At 37.3% G+C, this 26,700-nt stretch overlaps 1 protein-coding gene and 1 long non-coding RNA gene across 2 annotated transcripts; both read left to right on the forward strand.

Moving 5' to 3' along the window:
* Positions 1-939: 939 nt before the first annotated feature.
* Positions 940-13,511, forward strand: LOC145783085 (A disintegrin and metalloproteinase with thrombospondin motifs 4-like). The gene is made up of 12 exons (XM_082594861.1): positions 940-1,802; positions 1,909-2,193; positions 2,308-2,491; positions 6,197-6,291; positions 6,442-6,651; positions 7,719-7,852; positions 7,963-8,460; positions 8,560-8,699; positions 9,734-9,934; positions 10,069-10,250; positions 10,498-10,724; positions 12,293-13,511. The coding sequence occupies exons 1-12, from the start codon at positions 1,092-1,094 to the stop codon at positions 12,615-12,617; spliced, it is 3,192 nt and encodes a 1,063-aa protein (XP_082450987.1). The 5' UTR covers positions 940-1,091; the 3' UTR covers positions 12,618-13,511.
* An 8,440-nt stretch (positions 13,512-21,951) lies between these two features.
* LOC145781568 (uncharacterized) lies at positions 21,952-24,867 on the forward strand. The gene is made up of 4 exons (XR_014290772.1): positions 21,952-22,453; positions 22,628-22,771; positions 23,863-23,981; positions 24,625-24,867. It is a non-coding gene; the product is annotated as an uncharacterized LOC145781568 (long non-coding RNA).
* Positions 24,868-26,700: the final 1,833 nt, after the last annotated feature.

Raw genomic sequence — 26,700 nt, forward strand, 5'->3', positions numbered from 1 at the left:
CAGTCGGAGTGTTGCTGTTTTGTTTTATGAAGGCGTGTGGTTATGGTGCAAAATATCATATCTTCGAGCCGAATTGTTTGTTTAAAGAAGATTTTTTTATCCTAAAATTACCAAGAAGATACAGCGTGTGATTGTTATCGGATTAGTCAGTTTCAATTGAAATATTCTTCAGTTCAAATGGCAATTTTTTTAAAAATGCAACCGCTTACATGGAACATACTTCGTTGATTGATGTAGTTTCGCGTCGTCTGAGCCTAACTCTTACCATAATGCAGAGGAAGCGACTAAGTTCATCTTTATTTGTAATCGCTTAACAAAGTGATGTTTAATTGGCAATTAACGACACTTTGCTACACGAAAATGAGTTGTCAACACTGTGATTTCTTAATTACTTATCAATGGTTGTAAATGTAATAACAACAAAATCAATCTTCTTTATCTTTTTATCTTCGGATGTTGAATCAATGTAAACTAAGACTGATTTATTGCCAGGGAAGTTTCCCATTACTGGCCTGCACATGAACCATAGTGAATGATCAAGCAATCGTGTATGTCAAAGCAGAGAATGAAAACAGACAAGACAACCATGTTTCTGTTTCATTATCAACCATGGTTGATCTCATTGAGTTTAAATTAAGCAGCTTCATTGCAAGACAGGTTTTGATTTGGTTGCATTCCTGGGAGGGCTCGGGGGCTCAACCCCCCGAGCAGGACAGGTTTTGAACCATTTGATTCTTGTAACATGCAGTCCAAGCTCTAATATTTTAGTATTTATTCAACTAGGTGATATTCTTGTTTGATATTGGCTGTAGCAATACAACCTTTCAACCATTAAGACTCTTGGCAATGTCGAAGGTGTCATTTGTGTGTTGCACTGTGAGCTCAAGGTTAACCTTCTTTTTATTCTTAGGTTGTATATGCAGCGATATTTACCGTGATAGAAATTGTAACAAGAAAATACAGTAGGTGGTTTATTGAGAAGAAAATAACCCGCACTTTGATGGTGAAAAGAAACAGTCTTTCTGCATAGCTTTTTGTCTTCCAGAACTCATTTTTATTTATTTATTTTTTATACTATTTTTATTTGAACAATGAATTCAAACAGCCACTTCACATTCGTATTTTTCTTTGGCCTTTCCTTACATCTGGCGACACTCAGCCAGCGAATTCAAGTCGATGTTAAGTCTCACTCAGATCAAACAAGATCGAAACGAGAAATCGTGGAGGTTGATATTGTTCTTCCTGTGAGGATGACTGAGGATCTAAATGAGGTAGTTTCTTCTAATCACTTCCGAAGCAGAAGATCAGTGGATACTGAACATGAAACCGGACCTGGTGAAGAGTTTGCAAATCCTGTATACAAACTAAATGCTTTTGGTACTGACTTTATAATCCGATTGCAGCAAGATGACGAGCTGGTCGCCCCTTCTTTCACTACCACATACTCTTGGAAGAATAAAACCACCCAAGACTTTGGATCTTTCAAACAATCTTCGTTAAAAAAATGCTTTTACAAGGGGCATATCGTCGGCATGCCGAGCTCGCAAGTCGCTCTCAGTATTTGTGATTCTTTGACCGGTGCAATTTACACTGATGATTATCATTACTCTATTTCCCCGGTAACTAGGGACACTAATTCAAATAAAGATAGCCTTGTTCCACACTCTATTGAAAGAAGGAGCATCAATGGAAAGAGGAAAGCATCAGATAACGTTCATTCATCTTGCGGAGTCAATGAAGCTCGAAATCGACGGAGGTATAAACGGACCTTCGTGAACAGGATGGAGGAAATGGCTCATAAAGTGAGTTTTACGTTTTACTTGATAACTTTCTTCAGTCGCTCCAATTATTTCAGTAAAATGTATTGTTGCGATACAAATTAAAGCAATACATTACTTTACTTTTTAGGTTGCAGCGCAAGCAGAACAAGTAGAGGCACATTTCATGATACCTGAGACAGAAAAAAACGTAATTGACTTTGAGTTCGAAACCAAAATTGAAGGAAAAGTTCGCACCAAGCGAAGCTTTGACTCGCGACAATATTATATCGAGACAATGATCGTAGTGGATGGTTCCATGGTGCGAAAACATGGCGAAGATTTGGAGCACTATATCCTCAGCGTGATGATGATTGCAAACAGAGTTTTCTCCCACCCAAGTCTAGGAAGCGCAATTTCCCTCAGCGTTGTAAAGGTAAACAAAAATGTATTGCTTATTATGCGCAGCACCATTTACCTAAATCGTTTTAAAACACTTTATACTTCTATTTAATTGAACGTTTTATTTTCAATGTTTTGTTTTTTTAAGATTATGGTCATCGAAGACCCCAGAAATGGTCCCCGAATATCCAGCAATGCTGCCCATACACTCCGGGATTTCTGTACTTGGCAGAGGAAGTACAACACCCCTGACGATTCGCATCCAGAGCACTACGATCTGGCAGTACTGCTCACTAGCACCGACCTGTGTGGGGATAGTTGTGATACACTTGGTAAGTGATGCTTCATCTATTTTTAGATTATTTTCAAGTTGAGAAATGTTAAAATGGATATACTGTGAGTCTGCGGTTAAATATGAACCAGAGTATAATAGGCCATCATGAGACATAAGTTAAACCAAGACATTATTCGACTATTTCGAAAGTTATAACACCAAACAGTTGGTTATTTTTACGTTTCTACAACAGGCTCAAGAAAACTTAATTTGTTAACAAAATAAGCTATATAAAAACTGGAAGCGCACAAAGCATTTGTTGTGACAGATGCCGGTTTTAAAGCCTCGCGTGAGGTTGTCTTTACGCCGAGCGATCAAAGCGCTTAATCGTGGTTTGAAAGCTTGACCACCACTGACTATGGCATGACAAAATGAACAAAACGAACTGAAAAAAAACGATCTTCAATGCCATTTTCAGTTAGAGTCTAAATTTCGACCTTTTTACTTTTCAGGGAAAGACAGTTTTTTTATATGACGCTTAGGACAACAATTTATTTAAATTTTTAACCTAACATTCCTAAGACCGTTGTCATGGCTTGGGATGTAGTTCACACGCATTTGGCATCATTCTAAAGTATAAAAGAACTAAAAAAAAATAAAAAAAACTATGTGGTCCGATTAAATTGCAAGAGAATATCTGAACAAAGACTGCTTTTCATAATTTGGTTTAAAAGTTTCAAAAAAAAAAAAAAGAGCTTATTTTTTTCACATTGCTTTATTGTACATACAATGTTGAAACATTGTAAACAGCGGACGTCTCTAAGCTTTATAGCATGAATGCAGCAAATGCTTGGCCGTTCAGGATCTCCAACGCATTGACCTTGCCAAGCGATGATTCATCCGCAGCACCCAGGAAGTGAACCATGCAAAAATATTCCTCTGCGAAACAATTGCAAAGCACGCCCCCTAAATTGCTACCTGGGAAAAAAACAGGTTTTTGGAACATTTAGTTTTGCCACTTGATGTTTTAAATTCGTCAAATGTTAACACATTAGCACATTTGGTAGAAAAAAAGTGATAAGCTTTTTTTTTAAATGAATAAACCCAAAAATAATCTACCGTAACTGTTATTTTATCAAAGTCTTTGTACGTGTGAAAGGTACGGTTGTTATCGAATTTAATGCTGAAGAAAAACAATCACACAGCCTATACTTAAAGCCTGATTTGCAAACGAGATGAAATTGGACTGTTAACACATCAACGTTTTGAAAAAGGGTTGCATTGTGTTTCAGGAACAGCTGCTGAAATTTAAGCTGCTGCTATTTTCTTATTAAGCTATCCTTAAACCTTCAGGTGGTCCGGCTTTTGATCTTATTGAACATAAACTTAGTTCGAGCTGTTCACACCCAATGGATATTAGACTATAATCCATATTAAAATAACGTTTATAATTCAGTGTCAACAATGACGTAGCCGTCGTAGCGTATAAACACAGGTGGACGAACAATTGCTTTTTTTCATTTTTCAAAAAAGAAGAAATAACATTTGAGTTCAGTAAATCCACCTTCTCTAACCGTGTTTTGTTTAAGGGTTTTGTGACAAAATAAGCAATTTCCGGAGCTTTTGAAGTCATAGTCCATTATTGACCTAAGGAAGTAGTAATACTTGTACCAAAGAGGTCCTTGTACCCCGCTTATAAAAGTTGGGTGGGCGATTAAAGAAAAGTGAAACTCTCTAGCACATTTGAAACAACTTGAGGGCTGTTGAAACCGATAGATGTCTGTGCAATAATAGATTTAGCTCACGTATCCAAAGCAAACACTCTTTGATAACATAAGCTTGACTTGCTTTCAAACACCAAACCGAAAATGTTTCCATAGCTTTAACAGGTGGTAGGGCCAATGCAGTCGACTCAATGGTGCTTTACTAGCAAAAGTAATTGTTACCTTGTAGTTATCCACCACTGCTTGTAACAAAGTATTAACAATAGTAGTTGCTACTTAACCACTTTGTAACTGTTTAGCAACGCGTTAAATATTTAACCAACAGTCAACAAAAAAACTATATTGTGTAAAATTAAAAGTAAAATCCAGACAACAAAAACATGCAAGCAGTTTTGATTCATTTTTGTGCAGAAACAATGCATTTTTCAGTTGCTTAGACCTCTTAAATTCAAGGAGTATTCATACAACGTGTATTTGCCAAATGTATTGCTGCAGACTTCTGCATAAATACAAAAAAATAATAATCTAATTACACCCTTGCATTTCTAAATGGTGTCTTAAAATAGATCGATTGATGTGGTGATAATTAGGTTAATAAATCAACGTTTAATTGTTTTGAATTCATTTAGTATCCAAAATATATTCATTGTTTGTTTATAACTATCCCTTGGGATATTTTGTCTCTTTATAAGGCAATTTACATTGACGTTAGTCTCAGTACCAACACACAAGCAATTGAGGTTTGCAATCGCTTGATTGTCATATTTAGACCGCCGCTTGGTTGCGGTTTTCTGCGCCACAAAGTAAAAAAAGTTGTAAATATTACTTTCAATGTAACTAAACCAAATGTAATACTTTAATCATTTTGGCACCAGATCCGGGTGTAGAGACTGTTTGTGGTTTTTCATCAAATCTTCATATTGAGTCACCATAATGTGAAATCCAGTCTGGATTTAGAGATTAAACTCGATAACAAATGATTTGTTTCTCATTGTTACAGTGTATATTCTACAATGCGTCACGTGACCTGTATTGTTCCGCAAACGCCAAGTGGTTACTGACTAAGATTTCCTTATAATCTCGTAGCCTTTATCGTTCAGGGCTATTTTTAAAAAGCGGTTAAACTAAAAATAGTTGCTAACCATTGTTTACAGATGTGAATCGATACGCCTCAACACTCTTCCGCTTGTAAAGTAGCCGTACGCTGGTCACCCTTCGCGTGGTTTTCAGCTGCATTGGCCACTATATTTTTAAGAAGTTTTTCTGAAACTTGCAGATTTGATGACTCTCTGCATTCACTTTGCAAACATCAAAGCAATGCAAAGTTTTCATATTTTTCATCTTGTCGTGGCTTGCTTTTTTGCAGCTTACTGAGTCACAACTAAAGTTTAATACAATTACCATATTTCAGCGTTGTAAAACGCTATGCTACATGCAAATGCATCATACTGTTTCGCCAAAATTAGGAAAAATCTATAATCCTCAATTTGTTCCCAACTGAAGTTTTACGGTACATCAGCATGATTCATCCAAGCCATGACCTGTATTTTGTTGTAGTTCTTTTATTCAACCGTTTTAAAACAATTGGTTCTCTCATGCTTCAAAAATTGCTGCAGTGTGCAGAGAAAATTATTGTATGCTGCTTTTTCGAATTCGGCATAGCCTGGTGCCATTCATAACAAGATTATGAGTTCGCCAAAGACACGCCGGCAGGGCGTGATGGTAATTGGTGACATTTACCAATCACCGCTAAGGGCAAAGCCAATGACTCATACCTTTGCGGAACCACACGTTGTTTATATCATATTTGATCTTTGAAGATGTAGTTTGCATTGTTAGGTTTAGCAAGGCGATGACGATTGTCGCTCTACGATGATTCAATGTCCGATAAGCGAAACATAAAATTTTAGTTAGATGGAGAGAAGATAAAATCTCCGTTCTTGGATTTTTTGTTACAGTTTTGAAAAAGATGATTAAACTTCTTCGAAGCAAAATGGAGTTAGAGGAAGATTTTTAAAACTATTTCTTTTTTTCTGCAGGAATGGCAGAAGTGGGCGCTATGTGCTCAACACGACACAGTTGCGCTATTGTTGAAGACGATGGCCTATCAGCTTCATACACTCTTGCACACGAGGTACCAATCATAATGACCTGTTGCTGTTTCAATTTTCATGTTTCAATTTTCAATTTCAAGCATGTACGATACTAAAAGCAACCCAGTTCTATGGTAGTGCATTTAACTAATCTCCTCAGCTTTTCATTGTAAAATGTTATGTATTTACAGGTTGGACATGTTCTGAACATGATGCACGATGATAATAGAATGTGCAGAGAAAACTTTGCCATAATGGATTCACGATCGCATGTAATGAGCTCAACTATGAGCCGTGTTGACAGCGCGAAACCGTGGAGTGCCTGTTCACGACAGGCTGTCATCGATTTTCTTCAGGACAAACGAGGAGAGTGTCTTCTTGACAGGCCGCAAGAACCAAAGGTTAGTTCAAGTGCTGTTGTGGCGTCACCTGACAAAATTACTAGCCTACATTTATCAATGTTGCAAACGGAGTCTAGCAACCAAACCGCAGAATGATGTTCGACAAATCAGAACATAACCGATTCGTTGAGTTTTCCCATCGTAACCATGACAAGCCTTGTCAATTTATCTCGAGATAAGAAACTGTTTGAAACAAGAATAACTCAAATGACAGTTATCCAAATACTCATGTCAGTTTATAAAACAAAGCTGGTTCAATGAAATACATTTTAGTTGAGAAACAGCACTCTTTTCTACATGGATTTTGGCAGACGTTTTTAAAGCTTTTTGATAGTTACTAGTGAAAATCATACTTGACAAAGCACATGATCATATGTGATGCAATTTGCCTTCTTTGCACTATTTTCTTATTTCTTCTTAACTTCTTAAAACGGCTTTTTGAACCCGCTTTTTGGCACCACGCATGATATAATTGATCATTCGTTATAGTTACGACATCTCAATTCCACACAAAGGGGAAAAGTTTACCTTGCTTACGCACGCAGAAGGCCAAAACGAACCTTGTAAAGCTTTATAAAGGTTAAAGTATAGATTTAAATGATTTAAATAACAACCCATTCTTGCTCTTAAGATTGAAAGATTTTGTCGTTTTTCAGCAAACACAAACAGTCGATTTTTTTGTAAGAGTAGGTTTATCGGACAACGAAAGTGAATGAGCGTGAACTGACAAAGCAAATAAGACAACGCTTTTGTGAAAGCAGGCTTATTTGTCCCCAATTTGAAACTGTGGGTTGATTGATGTTTGAGCAATTTTTTTTTTACAAGCTACTCTTTGTCATAGGCACAGGCAGCTTCTTTTGATAAAATGTTTTTTTGTTAATGATTACCACGATCCGCTGAACATAAATAACCACCACTACCGGCAAGCAAACTCATAAATAATACACCTGGACAGCTATAAAAGCTGCTGGTGTTCAGTTTATTTAGCCTTTGCAAAGTACATGAAGTGTTTCAGAACTTCTTTTTGCCTTATATTTGGGAACCCAGTCTAATGTCGTTGATTTTAGGTGTATCCGAAAGAGTTGCCTGGAGAAATGTATGATGTGAACGCTCAATGTGAAATGTCTTTCGGTACTGGAGCAACGGAGTGCCCTTACATGCGAGAGTGCAGCCGGTTATGGTGCCAGCTTCCAAGTAAAAAGTAAGAAATATTCAATTCCTGCAGTTTGCGAAACGGACTTCACTGCTAGTGGTCCTCTTCTATTTTGAACGATTTTATTCAAAGAAAACTAAAAATTCTTTATTCGACAGGCATGCCAATCAATGCCATACACGAAACTTTCCAAGAGCTGATGGTTCAGAATGTGCCCCAGGAAACCAATGCATGCAGGGCAAGTGTGTCCGGAAAGTACCTCAAATGGCAGCCATCGATGGTGGATGGGGAAGTTGGGGCCAATTCAGCTCTTGCTCTAGGTCATGTGGAGGAGGCATCCACGTTTCCCAACGCCAGTGCAACAATCCTGCTCCTCAATATGGTGGAAAATACTGCATTGGTTCTCGCCTTCAGTTTCGAAGTTGCAACACTGATGCTTGTCCGTCCAGAAAGGGTCAAACATCACGTGATTTTCGAAGCGAACAGTGCGCCAATTACAATGGACAACGTTTTCCACTTCTTGGAGTTCGCGTTCCTTCAACATGGATTCCAAGATATGCTGATGTCAACGTCAAGGACCGTTGTAAATTGATTTGTCAAAGTGTGCAAACCGGCTCATATATCACTCTCTCTGACCGAGTTGTCGACGGCACAAGGTAAGCAGAGATTTGGAAATTCAGTTCATCATTCCTTAATGAATTTCCAAGAGGCCTAAGAGGCTTGAGCAGTTTTTTCAACAATTTTTCTGTTGGTAGATGCGGTCCTGACACCACAGATGTGTGTGTCCATGGACAATGTATGCCTGCTGGATGCGATGGTGTTCTCGGGTCAAAAGCGAAATACAATAAATGCGGACTTTGCAACACAAGCAATTCTCATTGTAAAAGAATTCGAGGTAAGTTTTTCTTCTTTTTTTGTGCAAGTGTAATTGAGTATAGGCCTAGTCTATTGCAGTGGTCCGTTCTGAAGTAATCTATGGCTTTATGCCAATGCTCTTTTGCTTGATTTAGATCCATAAAAAGCTAATGATAAAACGGTGAACTGGTTGAGTTTGCGCAGATAAGACATAGTCCTAAGTGGATAAACATAACTTATGACTCATGTTGTGCGGGCAACAAGCAAACGTTAACAAACCGTTTTCAAGTAAAAACTTCTGCGATTTGTGAGTCAATTGTAAAGTATTTTGATTTGTGAGATATTGATGTGTTCAAACTAGCTTAGGGCAGCTTGACCTCGGCCAATCGCGATAAAATCAATCTTGTATCGGAAGTAAGTTGTGCGATATCTTTTAAGTTTTTCTGCTTTGAGAGAGATAGTCTGCGGATTGCAAATTTTTGAAAAGAAACCGTGTTTTATGACGTTCAGTTCGCCACTCGCCACAACTTACCAGTTTTATATTCAATTCCTTCTCAACGATCACAGATTAATTTGTATTGTCCGACATAGAGAATAGAATTTGTCGTTTCATCTTTGCAGTGCGAAGTGTGGTCTGCAAAGAATGTCAATGGCAGAAGGTCTTTCGTATCATTTGATTGCAATGTTTCATTGCAAGAAATCTGCTTCATTGCAGCAGGAAAAAATGCTATAGTGTTCGCCACTCGTCACGCATGTCATTCATCACTAAAACATAGAAAGTTACTTTCAAACTATTTAAACCTCAAAACATTACTTTGCTTCTTTTTTGACCAAAAACCAGACAAGATGATGCTGAGCAACTCAAAAAATTTTCAAATACCTTGTTTTCATTGGTGTAGTTAGTTACTTTTACGCTATTTAACTGAAGTTTAGTCTGTCAGTGCATCTTTGAAGTTCGAAGCGTACGTTGCACTTCAAAGAACCTTGGGTAGTAAATTGTAACTTACACAGTACTCATCCTTGATCCACCCAAATTTTTTCTATCGCTATTCACAGTCTTGTGACGTTTCACAGGAAAATACAACAAACGTCAAGCCGGCTACAATGACGTCATTACTCTGCCTGTTGGTGCCTCCTCCATCAAGATTCAACAAAGAGGTTTCCGGAAGAGTGTCCATGACGGAAATTACTTGGCGTTGGTCAACTCCGCAGGACGATATTTACTCAACGGAGCTCTCACTCTGTCTACCATCGAAAAGGACATTGAAGTAAATGGTAAGTTACACCAATACGCTTCTGCTGTAGTTTAATCCATAGTTTTTGCAGAATTACAACAAAACTGCTTTTTGATAGTATTCTGGCCATTACAACCAATAATAACAATGCTTAACCTACCTTCTAATTTGCAGGAACTGTTCTACAATACACTGGAGTAAGAGTGGCGACAGAAAAAATAACTTCGTTTATGCCACTCAACGAACCAATTACAGTTCAAGTGCTTAGCCTTGGCTTGTCTGGTGCTAGGATCTTACCACCAAGAATCAAATATATTTACTACGTTGCGCAGCACAAAACTCCTAAAAAATCTAAGGTAAAATATAATCCAAAAATCAGCATTGAGTTTTTATTGTAACATATCTCAGACAGGCCTATTTGAAAGTATGTAGGCTAAATTTTCTAGTGAAAACTAAAACATCTTATGGTAGTTTGATTTCACAACAGAAGAGCGTACCAAGTTTTAAAACTAGATGCCATCTGAACAGTTTCATTCAATTTTTTTGATGTTTGGCTCGTTTTTTCCAAGACATCCCTTTTTAACGTCCATCTTGATTTTACAGATTCATCGTACTCCAAAACGTAAAGACGTAAACATTATCAGTCGAAGAATTCTGAAACCCGAACCAACAGACACACAACCTTCTGTCATCCCTAAACGCCCTTCTGTTGCTGATCGTTGGGTAACAGGACGATGGGGCCGTTGCAAAACCCACAACCCCCGAAAGTGTGGTTCAGGTTGGAAGAAGAGGAGAGTTACCTGCAAGAATGGGAAACGGCGAGCGAATGGGTAAGATTATTTTTTTTACTATCAAGTGTTTGGTAAGCTCGATGTCACGTTTTAGTCCACTCTTCCAGCAAACTAGTTATCTAATCACGCTGAAACGATATAAAAAAACGCAAAATTTGCTGTCTGGAACATGTTATTTGTATTTGCTGAGTAGGCCAAGGTTGAGGATGGTTTCGAAATAAAGTTAAGCCGCCTTATATTAATCCCGAACACACCACCGGTTGTTAATTTATCATCGCTGAGCACATGTTCTCTACTGCACTGCGCTAGTGCTTAAATTACAGTAGATTGACAAAGCAGATCATTTCAGTGATTAAATTGCCAGTGTTTTCGGTAAATATATAATTGCGACAACATACGTGTAGCCAAGTTAGATAAATCTGACGTATGTAATAGTGTGTAATTGTAGCGTGATATGATTGCTACTTATGCCTGCACCATTACGCTCAAAAAGGGTGCTGGTTCAGTCACTTCGAACAAATCACTTCAAATAATAATCCACTTCATATTGCAAATAAAAAATATAGCATACAAATATTTTGTTTGACCTTCTGTAAACTTGTAGGAAAAGACTATATTATTGTAATGTGAATACTGCGCTTGACATAACTTTTAGAACAGCATCATATTTGCCAGGATATCGTGTTACACTTAAACTTGCAATTGATATAAGTTATGTCTTGTATCCTCTTTTAAAGCTTGGGTGGGCCGTGTAGTTTAGTGTAACGTACACTACATATAAGCTATTGAGTTAGACATCATGTTTCCAGTAATAGCGTTATTGGTGGTTTTGTGCTTTTTGTGTTCTGCTTGGACAGTTTCTACCGCTTGAAAATGTCCTGAAACACTGACATAGTAGTTTTAGATGGATTAGTCTGACTCTTAAGCTTTCTCCAAACTTTTATGTTTTGTTTCAATGTCAGTTTTGCGTCTACCAATAGCATAAGTCTTGTCAGTTGCCTAACTGCAAGATTATTTTGAGGTCGACAGTCAATACAATATTTACAACAGCTTCTGGAATCTTTCAAAATGTAGGCTACTGCTCAATAATTCAACACAAATTTACCATACGAAGGGTAGATGAGTCATAATTCATTTAAACAAAACACGTTTTCAAGTTATCTTTTGTATAACAACTGCTAGTATTGCCAAATGATGATTGACTAAACAGAGAAATTAGTTTGATTCAGCCATGGATACCTAGAAAAATAACCTGATTCGGCATTTTCCCCACTGATGATAATAATCTGTCTTGCACTTTTTACAACCACATTTTCCCAAATTCCACCACCTCTCAAATCAAGCCTGGTTTACTTGAATTACTCAATTGTAGGAAGTAACGCGAGTGCTATTTTCTAAATTACCATTTCAACTATTTATTTAAGCTCTTCAGGATTTGGTTTATTTTTTATTCATCGGCGTGCTGGTAGTTTATACTGTCAAGTTTAATGTAACCAGTAGCCTGGGCCGACTGTTTTTTGTTTTTGGCACGTTTATGATGAAAAGAGTGATAGGCAATATGATAGCTTACATATGATAGCCTTTTAATGTACGTTTTTTCATTGCAGTTGTAATGCAAGCCTGAAACCCTATTATCGACTGCCATGCTTTATATCTTCTTGCCCTACTGTGCGTCCGATTTTGAAGAATAACCCTCCACCATTCAACCGAAAATACATACCTTCAATCGTCAACCGATACAGACCAAACAATGAACGTCCTATATGGAATGCTGGCTTATGGGGTCCTTGTTCAACGTCATGTGGGCTTGGAACGAAGAGAAGGAACGTTATGTGCCAGACGACGTCGGGAAGGTTACTGAGCACTTCAACCTGCTTTAGTGGCACTCGCCCGTCCCATGTGCATGGTTGCAAACTGCGAAACTGTCCATGAGGTGGAGCACTTTAGCACTTGAGTGCAAGTTATTGAAGGAAAAAAGGCAAAGTCGCAGCCTATAAAATTTCAGACAAGGCGGAAGCACTAAGATTTCAAGGAGAGTAAAAGACGCCAACTGGAAATCTTTCCCATGAACGCTGCCTACAGCCCTACAATGCAGTATGCCGAAGCACAAAACTGTGGGCTAAGCTACAGTGTTTGATAAACTTATCCAAGTAAATTTAAAACTACTGTTTATACTTTATATCTTACAACCATCACTGTGAACATATCTGTATACCTACCGTCGGTCATTCATTCATACAGCAAACCCATAAAGGTTTGCTTTTTTTAATTTCACAAGCAAAAGAAGGGTAAATTGTAGCCTAGGCTATAGTTTAATTTTCTTTTATTAGAGTGATTTCTGTTTTATGATTTCATTCAGTACCGTAATAAACTTTGTTACAAATTTTAATATTTTTTTGAAATTTCGCAGTACCGTACTACACTTTCAGAATTCCTCATTCATTTGCTAGTTTTGACTCCTCGTGATTGTCTTCTTGCTGCTTAGTCTGCTAATTTAGATGGTAGAAGTGGCATAGCCTATATTTTGGCAAGTATCAAGCAGCCGATATTTTCATCTAATTGTTTCAGATTTAGCTACCCCCTTTGGAGTGTAACTTCAATCACGACTGTTTGATTCTCATTGATGTTTTATTGAAACTCAACTTTTTGCCTTTTTTATTGCAGTTTTTCTATGTTTGTGTCGGGTGCTGGCTTATATGTTTTTGATCTGCTTTTGATGTGCCTTAGTAGTTTCACATTTTCGGAACACCGGTTTATAATTATTTAAATAAGTTTATTTATTTTAGTAGCCTACATTATTTTTATTAAAAATCATTACGGTAAAGATTTCAATGATCGTTTTGGAAGTTTTATCAGAGCAGCAGCAGTTACGCACAGGAAAATCATAATTCACAATCGTGAAAAGGTTTGTAGCTGCAGTAGGCTAGTTCTAGATTTTAAATGGATCACGCAAGTCGACTATATCTAATCCCCTCACGAAAGTTGGCGTTTAGAGCAAGCTAATCCTTTTCCACCCTCCGTTGTTGGATATCAAATGTCGATGTTTTAAGAGCTGGCTAGAATTGGAGTATAGGATCAGTATAGTATAGGTTTGTCGGGTATTGTAACTCTATTGTAACTCTTAACCAACAGACGTGTACGAAATAACCTAATACAGTGGTTCTTAACGTTTTTTCTATCAAGCCCCCTTCGATAATGGTCATTGGTCATGTGCCTCGCGCCCCCCTAGATTTTAAATAAGTATCACACCAAAAAATTGCATTTTTGTCTGTTTATTGTACACATCAGTGAGATACTTGACACTGCTTCTAAGCGACTAGATTTTTAATGCGAGGTTTACCTCCAGAGAGTGAACAACGTAAGTCTCCTTCAACTCTCAGCCTGTTTCTGTACTTGGTCTTGATAGAAACGAGAGCAGAAAATGCAGCTTCACAAAGATACGTGGATCCAAACATTGTTAGAATTCGAAGAGCCCGAGTTGCGATAAGAGGGTAAACAGGAAGGTCATTGGCCCAGAACGCCTGAAGTTCCGGTTCTTTGAAGTCTTCTTTAGCTGTGGAGTTGAACTTCATCTCAAGAAACTCCTCTGTCCTTCTTCGAAAATATCAACTACTTCGCATTGAAACGGGTTTCTGATGAACTTCCAGGTTTCACGCTTATCATCATACTGTAGTTTTGTAAAGTTCTGGTCTAACTAATGAAGCAAGAATTTCTGAATACAATATAAAATAAGATAAAATACAAAATATGACGAACAGTATAAGTCCTAGGACATTAAAGTAATTAAAAAAAAATGAAATTGTTTTAGAGCTTGCGCCCCCCCTGAGAGATGCTTTACGCCCCCCTGGGGAGGCGCCCGCCCCCCCCCCCCCCCCCCCGGTTAAGAACCACTGGCTTAATAGAAGAAATACACCAGCTAAAATTAAATAAATCAGCAGGGAGTGATGGTATCTCGCCTTATTTCCTTCGAATCTCTTTGAGTATCATAGCTTTGCCTCTATCCGTCCTTTTCGACCACACATTTTCGAATAGCATATTTCCAGATGTTCTCAAAATTGCTAAAGTCATTCCAATTTATAAATCTGGAAGCAAACTTGAAACAAATAATTATAGACCAATTTCTGTATTCTCATGCTTTTCAAAGATTCTAGAAAAGTTAATGTTCAATCGATTGACATCGTTTATAAATAAGCATTCGATCTTAACGCCTACTCAGCATGGCTTTCGTGCCAACCATTCAACATGTCATGCTGCTCTAGACATTATTACCTCCTCATATGAGCAAATGCAGAACAATGAATTGACTGAACTTGTTTTACTAGATCTTAAAAAAGCCTTTGACACGGTGTCCGACAAATTGTTCGTAAGCAATTGTTCGTAAAGCAATTGTTCGTAAGCAATTGTTCGTAAAGCAATTGTTCGTAAAATTAATTCTTCGTAAAACAATTCTTCCTAAAGCATTTTTTCGTGCATGCAGTTAAAATTTGATGTATACCAAGAAATGCTTTACGAAGAATTGTTTTACGGACTTCATTTTACAAAAAAACAGTTTACGAACAATTGTTTTGCGAACAATTGCTTACGAACAATTTGCCTATAACCATGGCGATCTATACTACTGACCATCCCAACGTGGCAACAGCCAAATAATGTGGGGGGGGGGCATAGGCGTAGCCAGGGGGGGGCGAACGGGGCCATGGCTCCCCCCAAATTTTCAAAGTTTGGATTCCGAAGTTGAGCCCTTTGTTGAAAATATAATAAAATTTGTAGAAATTTATAACGTTTTCCAAGACATCTGGCTATTAACACCCCAAGGGCTTGTTTTAGACACACAGAAAGACACCAATAAATTTTGCAAATCCTAAATCGCGCAAAATTTACTCGATTTACGTTTCTTTTAACTAATTTGTGGAAGCAATTTCAGAATGGCTTACTCTGTTGGGTTTTTGTGTAGCTGAGTTTTTGGTGTTCTCTAATTTTAGCCGCAGATTTTGCCCGTTCGTGTGTAAGAGCTACCTTTAATAAGTTAATAGCTGTTTATCTGCTAATAAATTTCATACAAATATTACCCTAAAAGTGTTTCCAGAAAGCGCTATAATCCATTATTTAAGTGTAATTTTGCAAAAATTTTCCGGGGGAGCATGCCCCCGGACCCCCCTAGAATACGCGTGCCTTCGGCACGCTCTAACCCCCACCAGTTTCATTGCTTCCCCTTGCTCAAGCCCCCAGGATACGCCACTGCACATCAGGTGGCGATGTCTTAAATCCAACACTTTGTCGTTCTCTTCAATTCATCAAATATTTGGCCCCCCCCAAATTTTTTTCCTGGCTACGCCACTGGGGGGGGGGCCTATACGAAATTTCAATTTACCGACTGAGATAAGTGTTACAACATGAAATCAGCCATTTTCATTGGTCAAGTAATGCTTTTTAGCCTAAAAATTGCAAATACAAAGCCAAAACGTAATTAGAATGTAATATTATTAAATATGTGTACATCAGGGTTGCATTCCTGGGGGGGCTCGGGGGGGCTCAGCCCCCCGAAATACGAAAAGGCTTGATGTAGGGGGGGCTCAGAGGGGGCTCGTTCAAGCTTCCATTTTTCAGCTTTTCTGGCTGAACAACAACTTCTCGACTGAACAAGTAAAACTTTAACAGCTTTCTCACAACAGAACTGCAAAAAAACACGAACATAAGTTGATAGCAATCGCCAATTATTACGTTTGTCAGAAACTCTCCAGACTGGGAATATCAACTTCGTAGTAGCTAATCGTCATGTCAAATGGACTGTTAATTCTCTACTTCAAATAAAAAAAATCTATTCCAGAAGGAAAGTATTCGTTTGATGAAGTTGTTAACTTGAGTCCCGGAAGTACAAAATACTACTCCTTTAAAGGCACAACATTGGACCAGTTCAAAGCTCGACGTAGAGACTACCCATCTTTTGATCGTAATCGGTTTATTCAAGCTTTGGTTAACAACATTGGAAGCAGGATGATGGACACCAACAATGAAAATTCTGTGAAGAGCTTGGAAATTACTGTACCAGAGTTATGGCCTGCTGCAGTCAAAGTTCCATGGCAAGAAGGGGAGCACGGATTACGAAAAATAGAGGAGAGATTTCATGTCATCACTCCTATTTCCGATTGTATGTTGACAATTGTTGTCATATACCAGATACGATAAAGTTGCTCAAGAACGTAGTACTAAACATGATTGCTATAAGTTCTGCTGAAGCCGAACGTGGATTTTCACAAATGAACTTGGTTATCACACCGCTACGATCACGGCTGACCATATCACTTGTTTCAGCATTGTTGTTCATCAGCAATAACGGACCACCTCCTCATTTATGGAATGGCACTGCGGCAACTCAAGAAGTGGTTGCAGAGTGCAGACTCATCGGTCGGCTGTGGATATTCAAGTTAAGCATTCTAAGCTGCCCACATTGAATGAACTCAGATCTCTGCAAGAACTGTTTGCTGGCTAAAATCAAGGACTGTCGTGGTGCTTGTAACTTAGCCCATAAAACCAAAGACCTGGCAAACAGGCTATTTGTTTTGTGTAATCTCGTTTGCACCAACTTGCAATATGCTTTTGCTGTAATTGGAGTTTTTTAAACTGTTCGTTAATAACTAAATGAGATTTTACTGTCACATTGGCAGCTTATTGGTTCTTATATAGCAAATCTGCAACCACAAGCGCTCATTTCAAGAATTGCATTTCCTTACTTTCCTATTGCAGTCAATGTTTTTGCAAGTGTGCTTAGGATCGGCTCATACAAATAAGTTTACAACTGAGTTAAGAGATTGGAATTAGCTCATGCAAATCGAGTTTCAAGTGTAGGCCTACGCAGTAAAAAAAAGCAAAGGAGATTGCAGTGTAGCAACCAAGCCAAATTTCAAACTTATAATTTTATATCGAATTCAACCACGTTTTCACGTTTTGTTGCTTCTACCTTTTTCTGTACTTCAAGCTACGTTTTAGCATGGGTTGTTTTTCGACATGATGTTCAGAAGTAAAAACATACTGAACACTGTTTTCTTTTAAAAAAGTTAAACATTGTTGGCTAACCTACACCGATTACTTATACATACTTTGTCTATAACAACACAGCTAAATGTTAGAGCCCCCCCAAAAAAAATTTTAGGAATGCACCCCTGGTGTACATGTGTACATTTGGTCAGTTCTGCTATATGGCTGTGAATCCTGGACTGTATGCCCGAAGATAGAGAAGAAGATCAACAGTGCTGAAATTTGGTTCATTCGTAGAATGATGGGAATTAACTGGATGGATAAAATCACTAACGAAGAAGTGTGGAGACGCTCTGGGTGCACCCCTGGCGTCCTCATCACAACTATCAAAAAAAGGCAAATGACATTTATCGGGCATGTCTACCGCAAACGCGAAATTGAACACTCGGTAATGATGGGGCGATTTCCTGGTCAGAGGCACCGGGGACGTCCACGTTTGGAAGTCTTCAAAAATCTTTCAACATGGACAAACCAAAATTTTGAAAACCTAATTAGAAGTATGGACAATCGATCGTTGTGGAGACTCACGGTAGCCGACGCCTTATTCAGGCATGGCCGATGATGATGATTATTAAATAAGTGGCAAGAAAGCAGGACAATAGCTACATGTTAAGAATATCATGAGAATCAAGATATCAACAGAATCAAGGTACACGAAATCAAAGTGACCCAACTTTCAAAACACTCAGTATGTTAAAAAATTCGTTTTCTAATCCAGAAGTATTTGTTTTTAGTAATAATTCATGCAAAAACGCCTTTTTTACGCCTAATAGCTTACCTGTTAGTTGCCAAAACTTAATAGGCCCCCACATTGTTTGGCTGTTGCCACGTTGAGAAGGCCAGTAGTATAGATCGCCATGCCTATAACCCTTTGACACAGTTCATGATGTTCATCATGGAAAACTCTTACATAAACTTGATCATTGTGGCATTTGAGGAGTTGCCAATGCCTTACTTACTTCCTACTTGAAAAATCGTAAACAATTTGTATCTATAGGACAAGAAAATTCTACATTAAAAAAAATAAAATTTGGTGTCCCACAAGGGTCCATATTAGGACCACTTCTCTTTTTGCTATACATAAACGATATATCTAACTGTGTTTCTTCTGTTCCTAGATTATTTGCTGATGACACTTGTCTTGTCATTAAAGCCGATAATTTATTAGGTCTTCAAAGTTTAATTAATCTTGAACTGAAAGGAATCAAACGTTGGATCACTGCCAATTCATTCACGATAAATGCTTCTAAGTTTAACTTTTTAATAATTGCACCCAAGACCAACCAAGCTTCAACTAATGTTGAAGTATTTTACGGCAATACCCCACTAAAAAACGTTCACACTGCTAAATACCTTGATATCTTAATTGACAAGAATCTCTCTTTTCTTCCTCATATTGAAGCTCTATCTTCCAAACTTTTCAAATCTGTTGGCATACTCTCTAAATTGAAACATTGTTTATCAACCAAAGCTAACTTATGCTTCAGCTTTACTATTCTCTTGTGCATCCTTACCTAATAGGCTATACGGACTGACAATTTGGGGGTCGTCATACAAAACACATATTGGAAAGCTTGGTGTTTTGCAAAATAAGACAGTCAAAGCGGTTGTGAAAGGCAAATGGGCTGATCATGTCACACCCTTTTATAAACAACTCAATATCCTAAAGTTAAAAGATCTGTACAACTTTGACATTTTAAATTTATGTACCAGTTTAGTTTTAACTCATTACCCAGCACTTTTCAAAACTACTTTAAAAAAATGCAACGAAATTCACAACTTTAGGCTTACTACTTAAAACTCGACCAACCTAGATTACTATTACAGTATTATCGACACACAACCACAAAACTACAAAGCTTAATAAAATACTCTGGCGCAAAAATTGGGAATAATATACCAGATAAACTTCGCAAATCCTCCTTCACAACTTTTAAAAGAATGTACAAAAAGAAAATTATTAACACATATTAGGCAAATGCTAAATTACTAATTCGACTTGCAATTGTAACACATGCTACGTTGGCCTACCTGAATATTTTTAATTTCTTATCATCTTGGACAGCTTCACTGTTATTTATTTATTTATTTTTTTCTCAATTAGCCAATTATCATTGATGAGTTAAGAGGTGGCTGCTTGACTTGAAGACCTTGAATGGTCACTTCGCAGCCTCCCGCTTTTGTGATGCTTTCATCATTTTCTTTTTTAATCATTTCAACAGTTTTACTATGTAGGCTTGGTCACAGCGGTAAACCATAATTTCTTCGTGGAAAAATTGTAACATAAGATTCCCGGATCTGTTCGTCAGTATGTAATGACCGAAAAAGAAACACTCCTTTGAAACGTCTATTCAAAAAGTGTATTTCTGTAAAATTAGCCCGCGGCTACCGAAAATGGAGTGCAACGCGATACACCACTCAAAACTTGTCACTACAGAACAAACTACTTAGATAAAAAACGGAAATTTTATCCAGCTGGCAAGCACTAAGCAAACAGTTAAATATGCCTCCAACTTTCAAGCAACCATTTTACGAATGACTAGAATAATTTGCGATATCTCAAACTCACGTAAACAGTAACTGTGACGCAATAATGAAAGACATTGTCACGCAATTCAAACAGGTGTTCAAAGGTGGTGATGCAATGTTTCATCAAGTCTTACGAACGATAGTGCAATATTTGGACACTTTCTTGCAATTTCCATGACGTAAGATGCCAGCTAGGTTAAGTAGACCATAACGGTTTTTATATGACGTTTGATTTAGTGAAAATTGTCCGTAACAAGGCTACATTGTGTTTCGATTTATCGTATATTTTTTTCGCAGCAGCCAATAAACATAGTTATATCTATCTATTGTGACAATTCAAATCATAAACGGAAAACGGTATAAAACTCACCAAAGATGCGGAGAAAATGAGGCATAGCCTCTGTTACAGTAAGATTAATCAAAAATAATATAGCCCAGGGCTACTCAACTGACGGACCGCGGTCCGAATCAGGACCTTCTGGGTGTTTAAGGTGGACCTCGGGCTTCTGGAAGAATAACCTCATTGCCACATTTTAGGGTCTCTTTAAGCAGAATTCCATTAGGGAAAAGCAATTTTTTGTGATTATCCAAGGAGCTGGGGGCTTCGCTCCCAGACCCCCCAACGTTTTGCCGTCTTTTCTGATGTGCGATCCACACAGCTACACTACAAAGAAACACAATAGGCTACATTTTCTCCTTTTTATTTCTTTGTTTGTGTCAGACAAAAATCCAAGTCGTGTTACATACTAGATGAAAAGTGTTTCGGTGCTCGTAGGCTACTGGTTGTTTAATTTTCGTGGTTGCATATGAAATATTCACCGGACCGCAAGAATATTCAACTTTTCAAAATGGACCTTTGCTAACATTAGTTGAGTAGCCCTGATATAGCCTATCACTAGGCGAGCCGTATAGTAGGCCTACTATAATTTGTAAATGGGATGCGGGCCGGATGATCTTCCTTGGCGGCCAGATCCGGTCCTCGGGCTGTAAGTTGCCAACCCTGGAGCATAGCCGTACGAGCCAGGGGGGCAGGGGGGCAGCCTCCCCCCTGTAGTTTCAAAACGTCGCGAATTCGGGCAAAATCTTGCAATTATTAGGGCAAAAATTGCTATATGAAAAGCTACAAAATTGCATGAATTAAGAAAAACTATAAATTAATATCTTTTACCTATCAAACTAAGTACAGCCTCTTATTTGCACAAGAAATGTGCTGCAAAATCTTCATTTGGCCACACAATATTGATGTATTGTATTGCATGGTGATCAAACTGTAGTACAAAATGCATTTAACCAACAGCATCATGCCAATTTGGGCAGCCACCAAAATATGTCTCTAACACTTTTGTGAAACTGCCCAAATCAAAACGCAAAATTTGCTATATATATAGCTAATTTTATTAATTTTCACAAATGCATCGTGTTGATTTGGGCAGCTCAAAACATGAAATTATTTGATAAAACTGATTAGTCTGTTTATGCAACTGCCCCAATTAGCGTGAGGCAGTTTCCCCAAAATGAACAAATTCATTAATTTAAGGCAGTGGCTTTTTCGTGAACAACCACAGTAATGTAAGTTATATATGATATCGGTCATATAGTGTTTCAGATTAAAAGACCAGAGCTGGTTAAATGGTGTTTCAGATTAAAAGACCGGAGCCGGTTAAATAGTGTTTCAGATTAAAAGGCCGGCACCGGTCAAATAGCCACTGCCTTAATTTTTCACATTTACATAACTGTATCGTTTAGATTTGGGAAACAAAAAAATATGAAATTATCTGATCATAGTCTATTTATAAAACTGCCCAATTGGCATGATACAGTTGCCTCGCATCAAAATTTACAAAGTCTTTAATTTTTTTCATAATATCCATAAATGCATCATCTTGATTTGGGCGACTACAAAATATGAATTTATATAAATCTGGTGAACACTTTTATAAAACAATTCGGGTGGAGAGGTTACAGTACTTTTTCAACCATAAACAGACATAGCTATTAGCTAAGCAACACCACAACATTTAACAAAAAAATGTTATAGGTTATAGCCTACCTGTTAAATGTAATGTTAAGGTGTACGGTAGCTTAGCTTTGTTTGGTTACTTTTGTAAAAGGGTCTGCTGCTATTCGGCGATATTTTGAAAATCCAACGACGCCTTCTGCAAATCCGACGATTGAATATTATTCAATATTCAGACATTGAAAACGTAAATACGAACTGTTAGACTAATTGGGTTCTTTGAATCCTACGTCACCGTCTGTATGCAACCTTAGAATATATTAACTTAGTTAATTTTTGTCATCAAATTACCTAGCCTAACTATATTTTTAGAAGTAGTGCTGCCAATTCGTATCATCAAAACTACTTTAATTGATTTCAGAACAAAGTTCATTTGAACAGAAGTAGTATGTCCACAGTCTCTATATTACTAGTCTGGAAGGCTAACGAAAAAGGCAGTTGTCGTCGCTCGTGAAACAGCGCTCCTAGTGGTGCGTCAGAATATTATGAAAGCAAAGCACCAAAGGTATGCAAATACAGGCATATTGTCTACTATCAATGGTGAAATTGTGCAAGATATTGTGGTTGCAGACTTGTTTTTAACTATTGTAGAATGTTTAGGATGTTAGTTACAGTATTTATCTAGTAAAATTCGTTTGTTTTACTTTTCTTAGGCTTAGGTTAGCATGAACATAAGTAGTTAAAAGATGATGTTAGATTTCAAATTATAAAAGAATTGAATTTTGACTTCTTCAGCAGAAGACCAAAACATAGGTTGTTGAAAGGCTGGTTAGTTGCTAAACTTTTCTGCCAGAAATATTAGGCACTGGTTAGTTTAAAGGAAGGCACTTGTTGCCAATGGAAATTGACCTAGACTCAAGATTAAACAGTACTTTTGTCTATTCAAAGTTTATAAATGTATATGTACAGGCATTTATTCTGAAGAGTTTTTAAAAGATATTGATAACCGGTACATTATGTAAATCTAGATAAAGCTATATCAGACTTGTGCAAATTATGATGCATTGGTCAAATCTATACCTGTCACAATCAACAATTTTGCTGTTCATTAAGAATATGTGAATTACAGTACAGTAAAAAAATTGCCCATTCTTGTGGCTAGTTTTCTAGGTTAGGCCCTATAAGTTCATTCTAACTTGCCATTGAATATTTATTGCTGTCAGTTTACTACAGATTGCAGATATACTGGCAAAAAATTTGTTTGTTTACTACTGATACAAATATAAAGTTACGTTATGTATGTAATCTCCTTTCTTGTTCCACTTGACACATTTGTAGCCTATATATTATGAGTTCTTATTCACTACCGTAACCATGGTTGATTTTGAGCCAATTCCTTAAGCAAAATAACTATGTTTGCGTTAAACACCGTCGGGTGGGCTAAGGTATTGGTAACTCACTTTTGAATGCAAACGGCTAGCTTCATAGAAAAGGAAATACAGCACTTCTATATTTCAGATATGTCACATTTAGCATGTTACTCGTGGGCCACTCACGATATAGAAAACAATTTATATGCATAATACAAGCAGAGCATGTTCATAAATACAGTATATAATATATATAATAGTATATAATATATTTTTTACAATGCAGCAATAGGGTACAGAAAAGTTTTTTATTAATTGTTTTAAAAAGTCATTAAAATGTTGTCACAATGTTTGGAGTCTTTTCAAGACAAGAGTGAACAAGAACTTACAATATGTTTTCATAAGGTATGTTGAACTACACTTGTTTACATGCAAAATACTATTCATATATCTTACTAACTACGGTAAGTCTCTTTAAGACTTCTATTCATAAATGCTCTGCTGCAATTCTGACGCTCTTATCAAATCGTCTTATTTCAAATGTGCCATTTGCAGCTTACTCATTAACAATTCTCCACAACAGCATTATAGGTTAGCCGGGTTATTATGATTGTTCTTGTATTTTTTGTTTTTGTCTTTTTGCATGTATGGTACATAATTAATATGGACTTATTGGCCTGATGCAAATAAATAGTAATAATAATATTATTAATATGGTATGAAAATTGGAAATCTAGCCAATGAAGTACTTAACTGCTTCAGGGTTAGCCCGTGTTGGAAAAGTTAGCTTTCAAAAGCATACTATGCAATTATATATACACCATTACGATGGTGCTACTTTAGAAGTACATTAATTCAATAATTCCGTAGCTATATTTACGTTTTGAGGTACCGGTAATGAACGTTCTTCCTTGGGTGCCAATTTTTTGCATACTACGTATATATAGCAATTGAACGTGACTTATTTTACACATATGCATTACGTACATTACTGGTATGCTGGCACTTGATGAAAATGGTGCATTACTGAATTCATTTGTACTTACAGTTGAATGAAGATTTGGAAGGTGAAATTCGCCAATGACAGGGAAATTCTCTTCAAAAAGTGGGGTATTACAGTATTACACCGACATATTGCGCAATGAAATCAACAACCTTAATCTGCCTGATGCATATCATGACAATTGTGAAGAAAGCTTATTGCCGGACCTGGACTGTGCAAGGTATACAGCAATCCATTAACTGGAAACTCTCTACGAAGGCGCTTTTGAAGAACTTTTCAAGACCCTTGTTATGTTGACGTGTATTGTTTTCGCTGTGATGGTCAGAAATAAAAAAAAATGAACTTATAAAAAAAGTGCTGGAAATGCGAATGAGGAGGTTATATTTTTGCCACTACAAGACTTCTTACATGGTAGAAACAAAACAGCTAAACAATCGCATAAGCCGAAGAGTGCACTACGTAGCACTCTGAAAAGTATTTAAGCAATTCTAAGTATTTAAGCAATTCTGAAAAGTATTTAAGCAATTCCGGTGGCTCCAGGTCCCCTGCTGCCATGGGCAAGCATATTAACCCTTGAAAGGGGGGTATCGCGACTGCCACGTCGCTCATTGTTGCCTGGTTTCGGAGGATGTTTGAAGTTCCTTGATTGGGGGGGGGATCGCTACACTAACATATAGAAAATAATGTAGTGCAGTCGAGCATCTGTAGGAGCAGACAAACCTCCATGATCAGCTAACTCAAACAACTGGGCATATTCCTCTGGTACACAGTCTTGGATTTTATGTACATTTATAATCTTGCACAAGCAATTCTTTGCAAGATGCTTTGGATGAGTAAAAAAGCCTACCTGTTGCATACATGGTTGTCAAATTCATATGTTGTCACATTCAAATGACCTTCGCAACCCCCAAAGGGGTCGCGACCCCCAGGTTGAGAAACGCTGCTATATATACAAGTTAAATCTCAGAACTTTTAATCTTTGTCGCTTTAAATTACTGAACCTGCATACTTACCGGTACCGTACTCAAAATTGTCTTGCTAATGCTCTTTGTTTCCAAATTATTTTTGGCAGTGACTATTTTGAGTGCCACAGATTGAAACATATCAACTTTTTGTTGTATCACTAAATAAAACAACTTTAACTTAAATTTTTAAATAAGTGTCAACTGAATTAGTTGATCAATCAATGTTTTTGGAAATGATGATGGCTAAGTAGCATCTGCCAATTACGGTACTAATTTCAAGCCTACTTCAGCTTAAAGCTTCCACAAATATTTAGTAATTAAACCCTTCAATTATATTAAGCTGCTGTATAGACTTGGTACATAGAAACTTATGAACTTTAAAGACCACTACTTCAAACTATAAAGTAATCAATTCCTTAGTAATTTGAAAACTCACATCATATTTTAACTATTTGTAGTCATGCTAGATATTAACTGTAACAAACATCCTAAACATTCTATATTAGTTAAAAACAGTCTGCAACCACAATATCATGCAGTTTCACCGTTGATAGTTGGCAATATGCCTGCATTTGCATAGCCTACCTTCCAAGCAGATTCTGTGATTTGACCACAGTCTCTATATTAAAAATTTAAGACTAACTTAGTAGGATAATCTGGAATAAGAAAAAATAGCCTAGGCCTATTTAGCGGTAATATGTAAATAAGAATTTAGCCTACTTAAAGTTAAAACAACCTGCAGTTGACATTACTCGGCTAAACCTGCCTAGACTTTTGGCTACGAATTGCAAAGTACTGACGTGCCACTTGAGGCGCTGTCTCAAATGCTAAGACACACCCTTGCATAGCAACGCCATTGAGCTTCCAGACTAGTAATATAGAGACTGTGGTATGTCTGTGTTTTATTACATTGAATTATAATTTCTCTGTTGTTATGTACTTTTTTCTGAATCCGTATGGTCTCACTGAGCAGGTTTCCTGCAATGTTTATTTTTCTAAGTCTTTTATGACATCCCAACTGAATATTTAAGTGGGGGTTGTTTTTTATTTGTGGTGTGTAAAATAATATTTGTTTCTCCTATCTACCATGCCAAAGTGCAGAAGCATCGAGTAATGCACATGCACAAGCAAAGTATCTTCAAAGAGGAATTCAGTT

This window comes from Aplidium turbinatum, chromosome 1 (assembly GCF_918807975.1).
Source record: "Aplidium turbinatum chromosome 1, kaAplTurb1.1, whole genome shotgun sequence".
Taxonomy (NCBI): domain Eukaryota; kingdom Metazoa; phylum Chordata; class Ascidiacea; order Aplousobranchia; family Polyclinidae; genus Aplidium; species Aplidium turbinatum.